We start from the raw sequence: 20,768 nt of genomic DNA, 5'->3' as shown, positions 1-20,768 counted from the left end.
AGCAACAGTTAAGCTCACCACTCTCCATTTAACCCTGACCATGAAGCCACAAAGAGGGGCATCATCTTTCTGCTACGGATATGTGGATTCTGATACATACCAACAATTCAGAATGAAGCCATGTGCCTACACTCCCTGTGTTGAGCCAATAATAATGATGGTATTTGTTAATGAGCCAGACACTGTACTAAGAGCTGGGGTGGGTATAAGCAAATAGGGTTGGACACACCAGTCTCACATGGGGCTCACGGTCTCAATCCCTATTTCACAGATGAAATAACTGAGGCTCAGAGAAGTGAAGTGACCTTGCCCAAGGTCACACAGTAGACAAGTGGCAGAGCCGGGATTAGAACCCATGACCGGACTCCCAGGCCCATATTCTACCTACTATGCCATGCTGCTTCTCTTCCTGTTTAACAAAAGGAGACTGGGTTCTCACAGTTGGGAGGAAAGAAAAGGTGAAGCCACCTATGCCGCTGCCTCTGGTGGAAGGGCTGTATAGTAGAGAGAGGCAAAGGGATCTCTCAAGAAGAGCCAGGCCAAAGCCAGAAATCCAGGCCCCTTGCCTCCCCCAACAGAGAACCAGTTCCTTTCAGAGTTGGGGCTGCACTCTGGCCTGTAACCACTTCTTCTGTGGTGCCAAAGGGAGAATCCCCCACCCAACAGGCCCAGGTTCAGAGTTGAGGTGCAAGTGAGAAATAATTGGCATTCCACATACATAGTGTGTGTGAGTATTATCTGCCAGGGAATTATGAAAAGAAAATTAATTATTTCTGCATCTGGCTCAATTGCTATAATCTCTGCATCTCCATTTCTACTGGGTTTTCATGGGAACAAATGCTTGTGGGTGAACTCCGAGAGTGCTCGGTTCGAGCCAACCCTGGCTAGAGCCAGGGAGATTGGAAAGCATCATAGTGTGCATGAGAGATTATTAGGGCCCGGTTGAGGAATTTGACAATGGGAACAAAAAGACAGATCCGGGAGATGCTGGGTTGGAAAGAACTGGCTGGCCCTTAGGGCTGATCAGATGTGAGGAGAAAGAAGGCAGAGAAACAGAGACAATTCTGTGAGTGGTTTGAAGGTAAATAAAGAACACCTTTAGGCCCTATCTGGCAGCTGTGAAGATCCTGTAGGTGGTGGAAAATTGGGGTTGACAGAGAGAGAGAGAGTTCAATCTGGGATTGTGAAGAGGCAAAGGAATAGTCACGGGAACCAAAGGATACTCTCTGGAGATTTGGGAGACCTAGGTACGTGACCAAGTTACAAATGCTCTCCCTGTCATAACTCAATCTCCAGTAACACGGGGACTCCAGGAATCCCCACTCCCATGACTCTTTAGCCCCAGCTCCTACTCCCACCCTTACAGGACTTGAATCAGCACTGGGGTCGATCAAGACTGTGGCTTCTGGGCCCACCTGGTCGTGTCCAGCCAATCTCATCCCAGTTGCAGGAGCATCAAACAATCAATGGTATTTATTGAGTGCTTACTGTGGGCAGAAGACTGTAGTAATGGCTTGGGAAAGCACAAAACAATGGAGTCGGGAGACCCAATCTCTGCCCACGAGGAGCTTACAGACTATTAAAGTGGGACTTGTGGCCCAAAATCCAAAGCTTGCTGTTGGTTGGGAAGGGAGGAGAGTTTCAACTTCATCTGGACCCACCTCGCACACAGAACCGGCCTTAAATGGGATTAGGGAGGATCAGGAGTGGGGATTCCTATAACTCCCTTTGGCACCAGGGTGCCCTGCTCCCTCCCCATTCTCCACATAGCTGGGTGCCAGAGTCACACCTTCCATCCCCTGGAACTTTTCTTGCTTCAGTAATAATGAACCTGGGAGCATGGCAAGTGCTTTCTGCCCATGGATGTGGCAAAGTAGGCAGGGATGAAATCACTAAATTGTTCCACATGGAGCAGATTAATAATGACTTGTAGAATAAAATGTCCAATTATATGGTGCTTTCTCTCCAGCACTTTGGTTTCCTGATCTGCTGTACAATTGGTGCCACATGTAACTAATGAAATAATGATCGTTTTATTTTTAATGGGTTCTCCTCTTGCCAGAGCTCTACAGACTTTGCATCAAAGAAAATTCATTTTGCATTATTCCACAGTTTCTGACTAAAGACTATTAGGATTAAAGGCCAGGAAAGGAGCAGAACTGAAATCCTCCAGCATATATTTCAGGTCAGACTCCAAACATGTATCCCAAGAGACTTTTATTTCTCCAATACAATAAAGCCATCTTAGGGGGAATACAAAAAAAGATTACAAACAATTTTGAACAAAGCCAAAATTTCCTTCTACAGTTCTCTTTCTGCCTTTCAGGCAGCTTTTGGGAAAAAAAAAACACCCAAAAACCACCTCACCACTTCCCAACATCCTAATATTGCTGCTGTCACCTCTCTGCTGTCACCAAACTGGAAATTGGGGGCTGGGGGGGAAGAGGTGGAGAGAGAGGAAGTAATAAATCCCCAAACTTCGCTGACTGCCTGCAGATAGTGATCTGTAAGACCACCCACCCATCCCCAAGGCTAGACCCAAGGAGGACTGAGAAAGAGTGCACACTTGCACTTGCAGATGACTGTTTCACATCTCTGTTTCCTTTTTAAATAAATGAAGCCTGTAGACAGGCTGCCATCGATGGCAGTGATTCAGTCTTCCTGTCACAGCTGTCAGAGATGAGTGCCAGCTTTTAAACAGAGCTGCACATATGCAAGCAAGAGAGTTAAGCAGCATCAGACTCTGTGAAAGCACAAAAACAACACATCCAAAGCACGCAAGTCAGCGTGGATGTGGGTGTCCATAGTCAGGGAATTCTCTGTTTACACGTAGACAGGCGTGCTGGTCTACATGTGTCTATATTGAAGACATGTAGTTCAGAGACCAGGAAAATGGACCAAGAGTTCAGAATGTGGGTTCAGGATCTTGTCAAAGATCTGCCACCGATATATTGTGGCAGCTCTGAAGCTCTCTGCCTCCATTTCACCAGCTATTAAAAGAGGCTGGTAATAGTTTCAGTCTACTTCATAAAAATACTAACTAATGGTTAAATATTTTCTGCATACTTTGAATCTTCAGATGAAAGGCCCTACATAAACACATGGCAACCAAGAGAGTTGGACCCAAAGTACTATCAGAATAGAGGCTTTCTATTTTGACATTTCCTTTGTGGAACAGTTAAGGCCGAGTTTCACCATGAGGAACCACGGTTCCTAATCCCATAGTTTATCCACAGTGGTCCTTGGAGAAGCTCTGAGGGAAGAACGGTCCATGAGCACATCAACTGGTTTTCGTCATAGAGACAGAGTACTGGAAGAAACTTCAAGAGGACACCTCATCCATCTCCCCGTCTTCAGGCTGGCTTCACTTAAACCAATGCAGACAGAGGTGGACACCCAGCCTGTTCTTAAAGATCCCCGAGGGAGAAAGCTGACATCCTTCCTCACTGATCTATTCCAGTGTTTCAGAACCTTTCCCATCAGGAAGTCCTACCCTACAGCTAACCATGAAATATGCCTTTCTTCTTCCCCTGGACAAAGCACAGGAGTGCATTCCTCACTGTATAATAGGCACAAATCCCAGACTCTCATGGAGTCTGGGTTGTTCCTTTCACTGTGCTATGCATGCTGGCTTTCACCACCAATCATGGAAAAAAAGCTTCAAAATATTGTCTTTTAAAAAAATTACCAGCCTGAATTGTTTTAAACTGCCCTCATTCTGCTGGCCAGTGACCATCGCCCATCTGCTAAGTCCGCCAAGTGCCCTGATCATGCTACACCATGAACCTAATACTGTTGGCTGCCAAAGATTTACAGCTCGGCAAATTGTGTGGCAATTTCATGTTATTTATGACAGCAAAGTAGCATCTTGTGTATTATATTCCACATTAGCATCTGTCACTTCACATTTGAGCACCCATATCTGAAGAAGACCATGACTCCTAACCAAACACTAATGGAACAGAAAAAACAGCTACCCTGACAAATATCCTGCCAGAATATGTTTAAGCATTGCTAGCACATGCAGCTGTGCATTTTCAGACAATTCAGCAGATTAACGTGGAGTCACTTCTTTTCAGTCTATTCTTCCCAGTAATCGCTCACATGTTTCAGTTGATTAAGCTTGAAAACCCTCATGAAACAAGTATATTACAACCTGTCCACAATGGGATTCTGCTTGCACGATGCACTCCTAAGTTTCCATGTTTCAGTGACTGGCCACCGTCGGCACTCATTCTCTGTGCATCAGTTTCCTCATCTGTAAAATGGAGATTCGATACTGTTCTCCCCCTCCGCTAGACTGTGAGCCCCAAAGGGGACATGGACTGTGTCCAACCCGATTAACTTGTATCTGCTCCAGTGCTTGGCACATAGTAAGTGCTTAACAAATACCATCACCATCATCATGGAAAAGCTGCTTATGATTCTTCTGCCTCCTAACTAGAAATCATCTGATCCCCATGTAAAAGACCCTCTATACCAAATTCAGACTCCGTTCTCAGATTCATCGGTGTCACCCCAAGGCCAAACTGGTGGCTGTTCAGGCTGCCCTTTCTGCAGCAGCAGCAGCCTCTACTTATAAATTTTGTCAGCCGTTGTGGGGCTTGAAGAGAGCAAAGAGGCAACATTGCTTAGCAAAACGATCATGCCTGAGTGTCCATGGATACTGAAGTTTTATAGGAAATAAGCCTTCTAACCCGCCCCTCTATTCTTATTTATAGCAAATGCTGGGGAAACAACAGCTTCATGAAAGTACATGTCACCATCTGAGGTGAAATAAGACAGCTACCTGATGGAGGGAAAGACCTTAGAAAAGGTATACCACATCCAGCCCACTAACACCATTCCAAAACGTTACCAATGGTCCCTTATCATCTACAGTGCCTTCTTTGGACCTCTTCCGAGGTACTACCGCTGAATAGTAATACACATTATTAACTGTGGTATTTGTTAAGCATTTACTCCGTACCAAGTACTGTACTAAGTACTGGGGTGGATACACGAAAATTAAGTCTCTCATGGGCTCACAGTCTAAGGAGGAGGGAGAGCAGGTACTGAATCTCCATTTTGCAGGTGAGAGAACTGAGGCACAGAGAGGTTAAATGACTTGCCCAAGGTCACATAGCAGGTAAATGGCAGATCTGGGATTCGAACCCAGGTGCTCTGACTCCCAGGCCCGCACTCTTTTCACTAGTCCACACTAATTCTCATGTGGCTGAAGTGTTGTGAAATGCCAAAAATTGAGAAATTAGGCAAACACAAAGGAGAATTTTAAATGCAGGGGAGGAAGGCAGCTTACAGTTTATAAGAATCTACTATAATGAAATTCTAGTTCCTGTGTGACTGGGAGAAATGAAACACACAGTAGGTGCTCAATAGACAGTCAACAAATAAACTGCAGGACAGCAAACCCTTAGGCTATGAAAATATAAAAGTAAATTTCTCGTGGGCGGGGATCGTGTCTACCAACTATATTGTGTTTACTTTCCCAAGCGCTTAGTACAGTGCTCTTCACACAGTAAGGTCTCAATGAATACCATTAATGGATTGATAATGCAGAGAACAGATCCCTTATCTCTTGCACCTCAGCCAAAGTAAACAATTTCAGGACCTTTTTGATAAGTGTATGTATACACACACACACACATATCCCTGTATCTGTATGTGGTACTATTGCTTATTAGGGTCGCTTTAATCAGATAGGGAGAAAGATTAAGTAGCCCAAAAGATGTCCCTCAATTATTCCAGGGAAAGCAACGAGGGTCCTGCATCCATGACATGGAATATGTCTACCAACTCTGTTGTACTCTCCCAAGTGCTTAGTACGGTGCTCGGCACACATTAAGCGCTTAATAAATACAGTTGATTGACTGATGTGTGACTTTATCTTCACTTTTAGCAACATTTTCTCTCCCTGCGACCTAGATACATTAACCTGCACACAAATGGCTCTTTTGGTCCCCATAACTCAATCAATTGATCCATGGTACTTAATAAGCATTTACTGTTTGCAGAGCACGGTACTAGGTGCTTGGGAGGGAACAGTAAAATAGAATTGGATGGCATGATCCTACCCACAAAGAGTTTATATGTATATTTATATTTGTGCTTTTACAGCAAAGCAGCATGGTCTAGTGGACAGAACATGGGTCTGGGAATCGCAGGATCTGGATTCTAATCCCGGCTGTACCACTTGCCTGCTGTATGACCTTGGGCAAATCACTTAACTGCTTTGTGCCTTAGTTTCGTCATCTGTAAAATGGAGATTCAATACCCGTTCTCCCTCCTTCTTAGACTTCGAGCCCCGTGTAGGACGGGGACTGTGCTGACTTGATTACCTTGTATCTACCCCAGTGTTTCCATACAGTGCTTGATACAGTAAGCGCTTACAAGTGCCACAATCATTATCATTATTATTATTACTGGGTGCAGAGCACTGGGCTAAGCACTGGGAAGAACAGAATACAACAGAGTTGGCAGACACAAGTTGTGCCCTCTGGAAGCTTAAAATTGGGATGGGTGGAGGGGTGGGGGAGACAGACATTAAAATAAAAAATATGCACATAAATATAGTGGAGCTGAGGTGGTGGGCATCAGAGGACTTAGGAATCATGTGGGGCTGAGGTAGGTAGAGAATTAAAGTGCCTAAGGTGCACAAACCCAAGTGTAGAAGCAATACAAAGAGAAGGGGAAATAGTTGGGGAAATGTAGGGTTAGTCAGGGAAAGCCTCAGGGAGGAGATGTGATTTTAGTGAGGCTTTGAAGGTAGGGGAAGTGGTGGTCTGTCAGATATTAAGGGGGAGGGAGTTTCAGACCAGAAGGAGATTATGGTCAAGGGGTCGGAGGTGAGACAGATGAGACTGAAGCACAGTGAGTAGCTTGGTGTTAAGAGGAGCGAAGTGAGAGGGCTGGGTTGTAATAGGAAATCAATCAATTGTATTTATTGAGCACTTACTGTACGCAGAGCACTGTACTAAGCACTTGGGAGAGTGCTGTATAACAGAGTTGGTAGACACATTCCCTGCCCACAATGAGCTCACAGTCTAGAGGGAAATTGGTGAGGTAAGAGGAGAAGGGACAAGCGGGTTGAGTGTTTTAAAGCCGACGGTAAGGAATCTCTGTTTGATGCACAGGTGGATGGACAACATTCAGGAAAACTCCATAAAGCAAGGAGGCATTTGACTTGGTGGATCATCTTATTCCCCGGGTGGAGGACCTCTCTGCAATTTGGGGCCTTTTCTACTGGACTCCCAAGACCCTTCTGTACATGAGATGGGCCTCTCTGGCCATATCTTCCCAATTATTTTTCCTCTCCCAGTGCTGGTATAACACACCCCCAAAATCATCCTGACGCTTTCCAAATGTCCCAAGCACACTCGCAGTGTCTCTTCATTCTACTTAAAGTGAAAAGAGAGTCTTTGTATTCATTCCTAAGGTGACTTTGGGTCTATAAGCTTTTCCTGAAGCTGCATGAAGTCTCAGAACAAAAGTCAACTCAAAGGTAATACTGCATCTCTGACTCGGTACCTACCTAGCATGCTGTCAGAGCTCAATGGGTGCTCAGAGAGCAGATGTTTTGCAGAAGATTCCTAGAACAAGTTTAACACATTATATTGTGAATATGTGTTTCTGACTTTTCAGTACATCATTATATTTTATTACAGAATTTAATAAAGCAGCATGGTAAAATGCCATCTGGGTCTCTGGACACAGCTAAACAAAGCTTAAAATAACCCATCCCCAGCAGCTGTGAGGCCCCAGCTGTTCTTACACTTTCCCCACCCTTTCCGCCTCCCAGAAAAAGTGTGAATGAAGAGTGGACATTAAAAGGGTCAAGAATGGACTGACCCAAATGGGTGGCCAGGGGGATTAAAGGCCACCGATATGAGGCACTCAGTCAATCCTACCGATGGCGTCTAAATGAGCTCCACATCTTACACGATATGCTGCTTGGTGCTGCTGGTTTGACTCTCAGGGAGAGGAAAGAAAAGGTCTCACTGGTTTGTTCCATTCTTGACTCCACTTTGTGGTGAATCAACCCCCTCAGAGGTCAGTGACTTCCCACCTTCCCACCCCCAGAGACTGGTGGAAGAGACTCATCACAGAGTAGCTCAGAATCCCTAGAAAGAGTGGAGTGAATCATGAGAAACTCTGCCATTTGAGAACCACTTTAGATTCAGAGTGCCCAACATTTTACAGAAGTCTAACGCTAGGGTAACAGAAGAAAAAAGTTAATCTAAAGGCCTCAGAAACAAATCAGTCCCAGGAGCTCTGAAATCGGTCTGTCCCTCCTCCCTGACTCTCTTACCCAGTCGGAGCCCTGACTTCTTCCTCTGTTCAGCATGTTTAGCAGGTCCACCAGTCCTGTGGCCCCAGTTTGCCTAAGAAACTTTAGAAAATACAATCCTCATATGGCACGACCAACCAAACAACAAATACAGCTTCCTTCGGCAATACATCCGAGAAGGAATTTTCCTAGTTCAATTTTTCCTTCTGTTCTCCCCAACATCATCAACCCTGAACCCTCTAGTCAGTAGAGAGTCAAGCGGAGGAAGGAAATTTTGAATTGGGAAGCAGTGTTATCTAGTGGAATGAGAAAGGGCCTGGGAGTCAGAGCCCCAGGTTCTAATTCTGGCTCTGACAATTGCTTGCTGTGTGACCTTGGGCAAGTCACTTACCTTCTCTGTGCCTCAGTTTCCTCAACCGTAAAATGGGGTTTAAATATCTATTCTCCTTTCTACTTAGACTTGAGCCCTTTGTAGGATAAGGACTATGCCTGACCTGATTGACTTGTATCTACCCCAGTACTTAGAAAAGTGCTTGACACAAAGTGCTTAACAAACGTAATAATAATAATAATAATGATAATTTAGCAACAAAACCCAGCATTCATTCTGCCTGTTCTTAAACCAGCAAATTTGTCTGCAGGTTCTCTGGAATATGTATTCATTTGGGAACAGCCTGGACAATTTTAAGTCATTTTTTTTCAGGATTATTTGGTGTTTCTCAAAGAGGGGAACACTGGCCTTTTCACACCCGAAGAGAGGCAGAACACAAGAGAACATTTTCATCTTCCCTAATTGCCTGCACTAGGGAAACAACACAAAGTAGAAGTGCCTTTTGCTAAAGAATATATTTAAATGATTCCACTTTTCAATCTCAAAGAGAAATAAACAAGCAAACAAAATGGATCAACTGCCATCCTCTCTCCAAACTGTCTGAGAGATACTTCAATTATCCAACTTGTGGATTATGCTTACCCTTTGCTTCTCTTCCCTGCCTTTTGGGCATTTCACTGCACAGCCAAGGGCAATAATAGATGCAACCTAGATCAGAAGCAGCGTGGCTCAGTGGAAAGAGCACGGGCTTTGGAGTCAGGGCTCATGAGTTCAAATCCCAGCTCTGCCACTTGTCGGCTGTGTGACTGTGGGCAAGTCACTTAACTTCTCTGTGCCTCAGTTCCCCCATCTGTAAAATGGGGATTAAGACTGTGAGCCCCACGTGGGACAACCTGATTCCCCTGTGTCTACCCCAGCGCTTAGAACAGTGCTCAGCACATAGTAAGCGCTTAACAAATACCAACATTATTAATACGAGCATTTTTTAGTATTAGGAGAGTAATTTAGCAAAGCTAGTAAAAGATTAGGTGGGGGGAGAAAATTGACACCATCCATTGACTATAATGAGACAAATTATTAGTTTCTTTAAATCATATCAATGTCCTCCATTTCCAAAGATATTTGAAAGTCGACCATTTCAGAATACACCACTTTTTCTTCTTCACACACATGACTATCAACATTTGCCTTGGGAGAAGAAAAACAATGTCCCACTCTCTTGTACAGGCATTTCCACCAGAGAAGGCTGTCCCCATGCTTGTTGAGTAACTAATGCAAGAAATGTCCAGTGCAAATTGACTGCTCTTTCCAAAATTTTCAACCCTCCTGTTCCCACAGGCAATCTACTTCTCTTTGGTTCCAAAGGAAAAAAAACCACCAAAAACAAAAACCATACTGCCTAGCGAGAAGTGTGAAAGCTCCCAAAGCTAGTTATCTTCGATCACAGTACTAGGAACAGCCTTGTCGGATGAGAATAAAGTCCCATCTATCATCCCCCCTCCAGTTCTCTGCTTCAAGGCAGCTTTCATCAATCCAAAGTGAAGAGCCAGAAAGACCTAGAAGAATCTCAGGGATAACAGTGTCTCCTGCGGTCATCTCTCAACCGCCCCTGGTTTTCCAAATCTTTCTGGCTATTCATCGACTACATCTTCTCATGTCCCAGAAAATTTTAGTAGCATACCTCAGAAAGGGCAAGCATGAGGCACACAATTCTAAAGTTAGATTTAAAGTCAACAATGAGATAATGAAAAGAGGAAAAATGAATACATAAAAGGGGAAACCTGGCTGACTACCAGAAGGGCACTTTTGCTTAACTTTTCAAAGATAGTTACTCTGAGAAAGAAGGTCCAATAAAAAAAAGTTGTATTAGTGGAAAATTGAGTGTGTTGATTGCGTCGAAGAGTCCTGAAATTATTATTTATTGCGGGCCGTGTTTCTCGTGGCAGAAAGGGATGGGAGGGGGTCGCGCCTGTGATTCTCGCAGAGGTCTAGAAGCGCTGTCGGGGTATAAGGGAGTCTGGGCTTAGGGGCCAAAGGAGAGAGTCTGAAGCAAAATAAAAAGTTCTGTATGAGTGGCGAGAGAAAGTGGAGGGAAGTCAGGGCCCGAGGGTATATATATTGTGAAAGATTACGGACCAGCGAGCATTAGAGGCAGAAAAATGGAAGGGGAGGAGCAAAATCGAGTAGGATGCCAAAAGCGGTCCGTGGCAGGAGAAGTCGGGGATTCGTGGCTTTAGATTTATAACGCTTTTTTGGCCATCTGCAAATATTACAAAAGCACAGACCGAGGCAACAAAACATCACGCTTCAAACCCTGCCATGTTTACCCATCCCACCCTTCACCCTCTAAACAAGTTTAGGAGTAAAGCAGCTGGATTAACTGATAAGAGATCTGAAAATGAAGGGGAAAAAAGCCCGTTTTAACAGTAAAGGAAGAATGGCTTTTAACGGCCACTCTCCTGTCCACAATTCTTAGAAGCGGGAGACAAGAAGTAAGCGAGGAGAGGAATACTGTAGAGACCAGAAAGTGAAGTTAGGTGCCTAAGAAGAAGGGAGAGGGTGAGCAAAACGGGGGACAGGAGGAAAGGGGATGGAAAACGGGAGGAATTTTTCCAAAACTTAAGCGACGTAGTGTAGAAACTAAGAAGGAAGAGAGTGACGGAGAAAGACAGGTGTGAGGCAGGGGCAAAGTGTGCGGGAGGAGCAGGTAGGCCTGTGGTGATGGGTGCCAAGGCAGGCGGAGTGGGGTTCAGGGACATCTCCAATGGGGATCGGGAGATGTGCTGGGGAATAAAGTCGGGGACCGGGGGGGGGGGGGGATGCTGTCGCGGAAAGCTGCGATGGGATCGGGGGGAGGGGGGGGCGGGAGGGGGTTGGGGGGACCCCCGACTCACCCCGTTGGCCGCGGCCATCTGCACCACGATCTCGGTGGCCGTCCTGCTGAAATACCTGCCGTCGCTGCCCACGACCATGGTGCAGCCCTGGCGGTCCCGGAGGTCGATGGAGGACAGGACGCTCTGGATGAAGTTGGGCAGGTAGTTGCGCTGGCCCTCGAAGAGGCCCGTGGGCCGGCGCAGCCCCCCGCCCCCGGCCGGCTTCTGGTCTTCGTAGGGGGCCGTCGGCACCGTCAGAACGGGGATCGGGCTCCCCTCCATCGCGCCTCGCCCTGTCGCTCCTGCCTGGGCACCCGAGGACTGGAGGAAGCCCTTGGCCACCCTCCCGTCCCGTCCCCTCCCTGCTCTCAGGAGCGCTGGCTCCTCCCCGGCCGACCTCCTCTCCCTCTCCCCAGCCCAGCCCCGGCCTCCCTCCCCCCCCACCCCGCACAGCGGTGTCCAGATGTTCTTCCCCCCCTCCCGCCCCCCCAAACACCTCCTCTCCTCCCTCCCCCTGCCCTGGTCCCGCTGTCGCCTTCCAGGAAAGTTTCCCCCTAGTGCAGCCCAACTTCCTCTCCGCTCGTTTGCACCGCTGGAGAAGCACTGAACTAGCCCCACTCCCCGACTGCCTCCGTGGCCTCGTCCTCCCGGCACCAGTCTCCCGCTGAGGCTCTTCTTCCTCCTCCTCGAAACTTGGCCTGGAGAGTAGGAGTTTCAGGAGGATCTCTCAATTCCTTCTCCCTCTCCCCCCCCACCCCCCCGCCTCACCTCGACACATACACCTTCCCGTCCCCCGGCAGTGCGCAGTTGCCCGCTCGGGTGCCTCTCTTCAACAAGGACAGGGGGGCGGGTTGAAACCTTTGCCATCAGCGAGCATCCCCAGCCAAAAATAACCTTGGAAAGAGGAGCTGAGAATTGTTGTTCTCTGCCAGAGATGAAATCGGAGGCTGGGCTGTGTATATGTGCGTGCACGCTACATTTGTTGCAGGGGATCACACACTGTCAAAAGCCCCATGCCACCCAGAAATACCCACCCTGAGAGCCACCTCACCCTTTCCGAGAGAGACCCACTACTTGACCTGCCAAGCCGAGACCCATCTCTGCCTATGGAACGAGATTCCCTCTAGCAGCATCAAGACAATTCCCGGCCTTCTTCCTTTCTGGTTATTTACCCAACAGTCAACTGCCCCCATCCAGGCTAACGTCTAGGGGATGGGTTGGCCACACAGACATTCTTCATCCTTTCAAACTGGTCAAACTACCTTCTGATTACAGAGGCCGAAGCTGACTTGGCTGTTCAGCAACCATGGGAGCCATTTTATTTATTATTTTAGCCCCACCTCTTCTACCCCAAATCGCAAACTGGGAATTACTCTTTCCCCAGAAAATGATGTTACTACAGTTTCGTGTGGACCCGGGGGAAGAGAGAAAAAGTGACACAGATGGAAAGAATGAAATAAAAGTTTAAAACACAAGCAAGGGAAAGTAATAAGAAAAGTTAAGCAATTCAGCTGATGTGGACTTACTTGCTCCAGTTTTCTCCACTCTCCTTGCTTTTACCCTATGGACCCTCCACAACTGGGTTCAGAAATGTCATTATCTTATTCTTCAGACTTCAGACAGCAACCATGTTCCTACTCCTTCTGAAAGGAATATGAGGAATGACAATAATTATAATAATGACATTTATTAAGCACTTACTCTCTGTTAAGCACAGTTCTAAGCACCGGAGTAGATACAAGATAATCAGGTTGGACACTGTCCCTGTCCCACATGGGGCTCACAGTCTAAGTGGCATTGCTTCTCAATTTCAGACCCATCTCTCTCATTCAACCCACGTCAATCTGTCATGAAATCCTGTCGATTCTACTTTCACAACATAGCTAGGATCCATCCCTTCTTCTTCATCCAAACTGCTACAGTGCTGATCCAGACACTCATTTCCCACCTTGACTGCTGCACCAACTGTTATATTCATTCATTCAATCATATTTATCGAGCGCTTCCTATGTGAAGAGCACGGTACTAAACATTTGGGAGAGTACAACAATAAACAGTCACATTTCCTGCCCACAATGAGCGGGGTGCGGGGGAGACAGACATCAATACAAATAAATAAAATTACAGATATGTACATAAGTGCTGTGGGGTTGGGAGGGGGGAAAGCAAAGGGAGCAAGCCAGGGCGACACAGAAGGGAGTGGGAGATGAGGAAAAGCAGGCCTTAGTCTGGGAAGGCTTCTTGGAGGAGATGTGCCTTCAGTAAGGCTTTGGGCGGGGTGGGGAGAAGAAGAGTAATTGTCTGTTGGATTTGAGGGGGGGAAGGGCGTTCCAGGCCAGAGGCAGGATTTGGGCTAGGGGTCGGTGGTGAGACAGGTGAGATCAAGGCACAGTGAGAAGGTTAGCACTAGAGGAGCAAAGTATGCAGACTGGGTTGTAGAGGGAGAAAAGTGAGGTGAGGTAGGAGGGAGCAAGGTGATGGAGTGCTTTAAAGCCAATAGTGAGGAGTTTTTGCTTGATGCAGAGATGGATGGGCAACCACTGGAGTTTTTTGAGGAGCGGGCTCACGTGTCCTGAACATTTTTGTACAGAAAAATGATGCGGGCAGCAGAGTGAAGTATGAATGGGAGTGGGGAGAGGCAGAAGGATGGGAGGTCAGCAAGGAGGCTGATGCAGTAATCCAGGTGGGGTAGGATGAGTGATTGTATTAACATGGTAGCAGTTTGGATGGAGAGGGAAGGGTGGATTTTAACTCTGTTGTGGAGGTGGGACCAACAGGATTTAGTGACAGATTGAATAAGTGGATTGAATGAGAGAGAGGAGTCAAGGATAACACCAAGGTTACAGGCTTGTGAAACTGGAAGGATGGTGGTGCCGTCTACAGTGATGGAAAAGTCAGGGGTCAGACAGGGTTTGGGTGGGAAGAGAAGAAGCTCTGTTTGGGACATGTTAAATTTGAGGGGACGGGAGGACATCCAAGTAGAGATGTCTTGAAAGCAGAAGGATATGGGAGATTGGAGAGAGGGAGAGAGATCAGGGCTGGAGATGTAGATTTGGGTAGCATCCACGTAGAGGTGGTAGTTGAAGTCATGGGAGCGAATGAGTTCTGTTACATTGTATTCTCCCAAGCGCTTAGTACAGGGAGCAGGTGGGAAAATGTCACAGTCAGACCTGGGGGAGAAATCCAGCCTCTTTGCTGAAAAAAAAAAAATCTCTTAAATACGTGAAGGCCAAATGCCTTGTCAGCACTGTGTATATGTAAAAAGTGACATCGGTTCAGTGACTAATGAGAAACAAATCAGCATCTTCTGATTTTCACTTGATACTGCCAACTTAGGAAATAGGGGCTTTAAAGTATTTCATTTGGCCCATCCTTCCAAGGAGAAGTTGACCAATCAGTGGAATTGTGAATTCTAGGCTGCTTCACTGCAACTAGTAAATGAAACATCTTTCTGGTTAATCTCATCTACAAGATTCCTGTGTGTAGAGATTGTGTCTACCAACTATATTGAAATGTACTCTCCAAAGTGCTTAAAACAGCATTCTGAACACAATAAACACTCAATAAATAGCATTGATAGATCGATCTACATAATTGGCTCTCCAATTGGAGATTTTTCCCAAAGGTGAATGAATGATTGATTACAAAATATTAAATGCTGTTTATGAAAAGCTAGTGAGTCATTTTTCAAAACTGTAAGAGGCAATAAATGAATGTTTACACCAAGGCCAGATTCCAGATTTCTCCATGCATCTGGAATCAATCAATGGTATTTATTAAATGCTTACTGTGTTCAGAGCACTGTACTGGGCACTTGGGAGAGGACACTACAATCTCTAACATCTACAGAAGTACTAAGAGTCAGACAGAGTAAACGTGCGGCAACTATGGCAATTAGGACCCCCAGGTCCCAGGGTCTCCAACCCCACTCCTGTAAAATGGGAAGCGCTCGGGTAAGGTGACTGACTATACATGCTTCCCAGTTTTAAAAGACAGATCCTTCAAAAAGCGTCACGGTACTTTTTTAAAATTCATTTCAAATTTTACAAGGTATTCGAAAAATATTAGGAAAAAAGGGTGTGGTTTCTTTTTTGCTTTATAAAGTCCCACCTGTTGCTCCGGTAAACTTTTTCATTTGCAGGCATACACCAGGTTTTATAACCACCCTAAGGGTGCAACCCGTACTGTTCGAAGCCTTAACCTATTGGTACTCCTGAACAGCCCTGCAATCCAGTCAGTGTTACAGGTAGGTAACCCCCCTCCCCCACCAAACTTCCCCACAGCACTTATGTATCTATCTGTAATTTTATTTATTTATATTAATGTCCATCCCCCCTCTAGACTGTAAGCTCATTGTGGGGTGAGAATGTGTCTGTTAAATTGTACTCCTTCAAGCACTTAGTACAGTGCTCTGCACATGGTAAGCACTCAATAAATACAATCGGCTGACTGGCTGACTCCCATCCCTTCCCGCTTGAGTGGAGATTAAGCCACCGATAATGAAGGAATATTGGAGAAAGCGCTGCCCACAGTTTGTGTCAGATTCTTAAGGTGTTAAAGAAAGCCCAGAGGAGATGAACTAAAAAATGATTGAATAGGGAAAATCATCTTAATTTAGAAGTGGATGAAGCAGATGTGAAGAGTTAACTGCATTCCATTAGCCAAATCGTCCTCCAATCAGGACCGCACCAAACTTTGACAATCCAATGCCAAATTGCAAGATGCCAAAACAGATAAAGAGATTATAATGGTTCCAGTGCCACCTGAAATCTTGAGATGAAATGTCTTTCAAATTAATCAGTGGCATTTATTGAGCACTGAAGCAATGTGGCCTTGTGGAAAGAGCATGGGCCTGGGAGTCAGAAGACCTGGGCTCTAATCCCGGCTCTGCCACTTGTCAGCTGTGTGAACTTGGGTAAACTGCTTAACTTCTCTGTGCCTCGGTTCCCTAATCTGCACGATGGGGGTTCAATATCTGTTCTCCCTCCTACTTACACTGTGACCCCCATGTGGGACCTGCTTATCTTGTATTTACCCCAGTGCTTAGAATAGTGCATAACACATAGTAAGCACTTAAATACTATGATTATCATTATTATTATTATTATATGTACAGCGCTGTAGTAAAGATTTGGGAGAGTACAACAGAGTTGGTAGACGTTCTCTGTCTACCAGGACCTTACAGTCTAGAGTTTACAGTTTAAGAAAGCTGATGCATTTTTAATAATAATAATAATAATATTGGTATTTGTTAAGTGCTTACTATGTGCAGAGCACTGTTCTAAGCGCTGGGGTAGATATAGGGTAATCAGGTTGTCCCACGTGAGGCTCACAGTTAATCCCCATTTTACAGACGAGGTAACTGAGGCACAGAGAAGTTAAGTGACTTGCCCACAGTCACACAGCTGACAAGGGGCAGAGCTGGGATTCGAACCCATGACCTCTGACTCCGAAGCCCAGGCTCTTTCCACTGAGCCATGCTGCATTATATATGATTGAAGGTGACACTAATAAACATAGGTGTTCCAAAGTGTCCAGAAACATTCAGAGTTAGCCCTCTATTCGGTACTAAGAAAAAAAAAAGAAGGCTGCTGTTCAATTTAAATTGGATCAACCCTTCACAAAAATGGAAAAAGCACTACCACAGGCAGCAGAACATCTACTTCTGTTGTATCCAATGGCTCCTACTCCATCCTAATCCACCTCGCCCTCTAAATTGCCTTTGACACTGTGGACCACCCCCTTCTCCTGGAAATGTTATCCAACCTTGACTTCAGTGACTCTGTCCTCTCCTGGTTCTCCTCCTATCTCTCTGGCCATTCATTCTCAATCTCCTTCACAGGCTCCTCCTCAGCCTCCCACTCCCTAACCTCAGGGGTCCCTCAAGGTTCAGTTCTCAGTCCCCTTCTATTTTCCATCTACACTCATTCTCTTGGAGAACTCATTCGCTCCCATGGCTTCAACTACCATCTCTGCGCAGTTAATACCCAGATCTACATCTCCTCCCCGATCTCTCTCCCTCTCTCCAGGCTCGCATCTCCTCCTACCTTCAAGACATCTCTACTTGGATGTCCTCCTGTCTCCTCAAACTTAACATGTCCAAAACAGAGCTTATCTTCCCACCCAAACCCCGTCCTCCCCCGAACATTCCTGTCACTGTAGACGGCACCACCATCCTTCTCGTCTCACAAGCCCATAACTTTGGCGTTATCCTTGAATCCTCACTCTCATTCGACCCACATATTCAATCCATCACTAAATCCTGTCGGCCCCACCTTCACAACATCGCTAAAATCCACCGTTTCCTCTTCATCCAAATTGCTACCATGTTAATAGAATCACTCATCCTATCCCGCCTAGATGACTGCATCAGCCTCCTTTTTGACCTCCTAACCTCCTGCTTCTGCTCACTCCAGTCCATACTTCACTCTGCTGCCCAAATCATCTTTCTACAGGAACATTCAGGACATGTCATCCCCACTTCTCAAAAATCTCCAGTGGTTGCCTATCCACTTTCTCATCAAACAGAAACTCCTTACCATTAGCTTTAAAGCACTCCATCACCTTGCCTCCTCCAACCTCACCTTGCTTCTTTCCTTCTACAACCCAGGCCACACACTTCACTCCTCTGGTGCTAGCCTTCTCACTGTGCCTCAGTCTCACCTGTCTCGCCTCCGACCCCTGGCCCCGGAACTCCCTCCCTCCTCAAATCTGCCAGACAATTACTCTTCACCCATTCAAAGCCTTACTGAAGGCACATCTCCTCCAAGAGGCCTTCCCAGACTGAGCCCCACTTTTCATCTCCTATGCCCTTCTGTGTTGCCCTGACTTGCTCCCTTTGTTCTTTACCCCCTCCATGCCTCACACCACTTATATATACATCTGTAATTTTCTTTATATTGAAGTCTGTTTATTTGTATTGATGTCTGTCTCCCTCCCCCAGGGATTGTCACTCTTTATTGCTATACTGTGGCTCAGTGGAAAGAACCTGGGCTTGGGAGTCAGAGGTCATAGGTTCTAATCCCAGCTCCGCCGCTTGCCAGCTTTGTGGCTTTGGGCAAGTCACTTAACTTTTCTGTGCCTCAGTTACCTCATCTGTAAAATGGGGATTAAAACTGTGAGCCCCATGTGGGACAACCTGATCACCTTGTATCCCCCAGCGCTTAGAACAGTGCTTTGCACATAATAAGCGCTTAACAAATACCAACATTATTATTACTGTACTTTCCCAACCACTTAGTACAGTACTCTGCACACATTAAGTGCTTAATAAATATGATTGAATGAAAGTGTCCTGTAAAGATAGTTAATCATATTACAACTCCTTGTTAATATTGTGATATTATGTCTGGAATTATCTGAAAGATTAAATGATGGTTTAGTGACGTTTATCATTCATTACAATATATGGTATAAAAGAATTTCATATTGCTTTAGCAGAGGTTCTGGAAGGGATCCTAATTTATAACATATAAATTGAAGTGAAAAATGCAATCCACAATACAACCAAATTTTCAAGGAGCATAATCCAGTTGCATCATGAAACTGCTTTTTCCAAAGTCACCAATGACCTCCTTGCCAAATCTAATGACCTTTCCTCTAGACTACTAAGGTCGTTATGGGCAGGGAACGAGCCTGCTAACTCTGTTGAATTGTATTCTCCCTAGCGCTTAGTACATTACTCTGCACATAGTCAGCGATCAATAAATGCTATCGATTGATTTACTCCATCCTAATTCTCCTGTCCTCTCAGCTGCCTTTGACAGTGTGGACTACCCTCTTCCCCTGAAAACACTATCAAACCTTGGTTTCACCGACACTGTCGTCTTCTGGTTCTCCTCCTCTCTCTCTCTGGCCTTTCCTCTTCAGTTTCTTTCACAGGCTCCTCCTCAGCCTCCCACCCTCTAACTGTGGGAGTCCCTCAAGGCTCAGTTCTGGGTCCCCTTCTATTCTCCAGCTACACCCACTCCCTTAGAGAACTCACTTGGTCCCACAACTTCAACTACCATCTCTAAGCAGATGATTCCCAAAACTCCTTCTCCAGGCCTGACCTCTCTCCTCCTCTGCAGTCTTGCATTTCCTCCTGTCTTCAGGACATCTCTATTTGGATGTAGAGATGCAGACACCTCCAACATAACATGTCCAAAATAGAACTCCTCATCTTCCCACTCAAACTCTGTCCTCCCCTTGTCTTTCCCATCACTGTAGACAACACCATTCTTCCTGTTTCAGAAGTCGGCAACCTTGGCAATCTTAGACTCCCCTGTCTCCTTCAACCCACATATCCAGTCACTAAAACTCATCAATCCTATCTCCGACATCTCCAGAATTCACTCCTTCCTCTCCATCTAAACTGCTACTACACTTGTTCAAGCACTTGTCACATTCCCATCTTGTCTACTCCATCGGCTTCCTCATTGACGGCCTTGCCTCCGACCCTTCTCATCTTCAGACCATACTTCACTCTGCTTCCTGGCTCGTCTTTCTAAAAAAATCATTCCGTACACACCTCCCCGCTCCTCAAGTGCCTCTTCAAGAGACTAGGGGAGCGTGGATTGAGAGACGTGGACTGTTCACGGAAGATGTGCATGCGTTTTCCTCTGCTGGCCCAGTGCCTCGGGAAGGCTCACACCGCCTCAGGTCCATCTCCCCACTTGTCAGCCCAGGCTCCAGAGTGGTGGCCGGAGCAGGGAAAAGCAGGAAAGTCTCCTCACCAGACCCTGGACCTCTGGCCTTGGCCCTGGCCCCGATGTGGGCAGAAGAGGTAAAGCCTCGTGTTTTGATTTCTTTCTATTTGAAAAAATGATCAAAAAGAAATCCCCCCAGGGCCAGCAGTGGTCCAGTGAAGCGATGAGTCCCAGACTGGGGAGTGCTACAGCTACTGCCCAGCTCAACAGGGGAGCAGTGCCTTCATCATGGCTGCCCAGACATGTGCCCTGGGTCAGGTACCAGACCAATATCAAATTGCATCATATGACTGGCAGAGGGTAGATGGCACCATCTTGAGTCACAATTCAACTCCTTCTATTAGGGATTGGTAGAATAGGACTCCTAAGCCAATTCGAAATCCAACCAAATGCTTCATGCAAATCGCACCCCCATTGTGGACCTGTATTCATTGGGCATCTGCTTTCGTGCAGAGAATGTACGAAGCAGCTGGAAGTACACTAGAAGTAAAACACATGGTCCCTGTATTCGAGGGGCTCACAAATCTAATGATGTTTAGAAAAAAATGTTGATGGGGTCTCCTGACTAGAACAACAGAAGAGCTACTGAG

General features: G+C 46.1%; 1 protein-coding gene across 2 annotated transcripts in view; it reads right to left on the bottom strand.

Annotated features, from left to right (window-relative positions):
• PGM5 (phosphoglucomutase 5) overlaps positions 1 to 12,362 on the bottom strand; it is a 186,273-nt gene extending 173,911 nt beyond the window's left edge. Inside the window, exons 1-2 of one of the 2 annotated variants that reach the window (XM_029055729.1) lie at positions 12,260 to 12,362; positions 11,513 to 11,635 (exon numbers count right to left, since the gene is read on the bottom strand). In XM_029055729.1, the coding sequence (XP_028911562.1) occupies positions 11,513 to 11,635; positions 12,260 to 12,358 (222 nt within the window). In that variant the 5' untranslated portion in view covers positions 12,359 to 12,362. Of the gene's footprint in view, positions 1 to 11,512; positions 11,884 to 12,259 lie in introns of those variants that run through there. The other variant, XM_029055728.2, reaches the window with a different exon arrangement.
• Between the last annotated feature and the right edge of the window lie 8,406 nt (positions 12,363 to 20,768).

Source organism: Ornithorhynchus anatinus, chromosome X5 (assembly GCF_004115215.2).
Source record: "Ornithorhynchus anatinus isolate Pmale09 chromosome X5, mOrnAna1.pri.v4, whole genome shotgun sequence".
NCBI classification, from domain to species: Eukaryota; Metazoa; Chordata; class Mammalia; order Monotremata; family Ornithorhynchidae; genus Ornithorhynchus; species Ornithorhynchus anatinus.
This window is presented reverse-complemented; position numbering and strand designations above follow the sequence as displayed.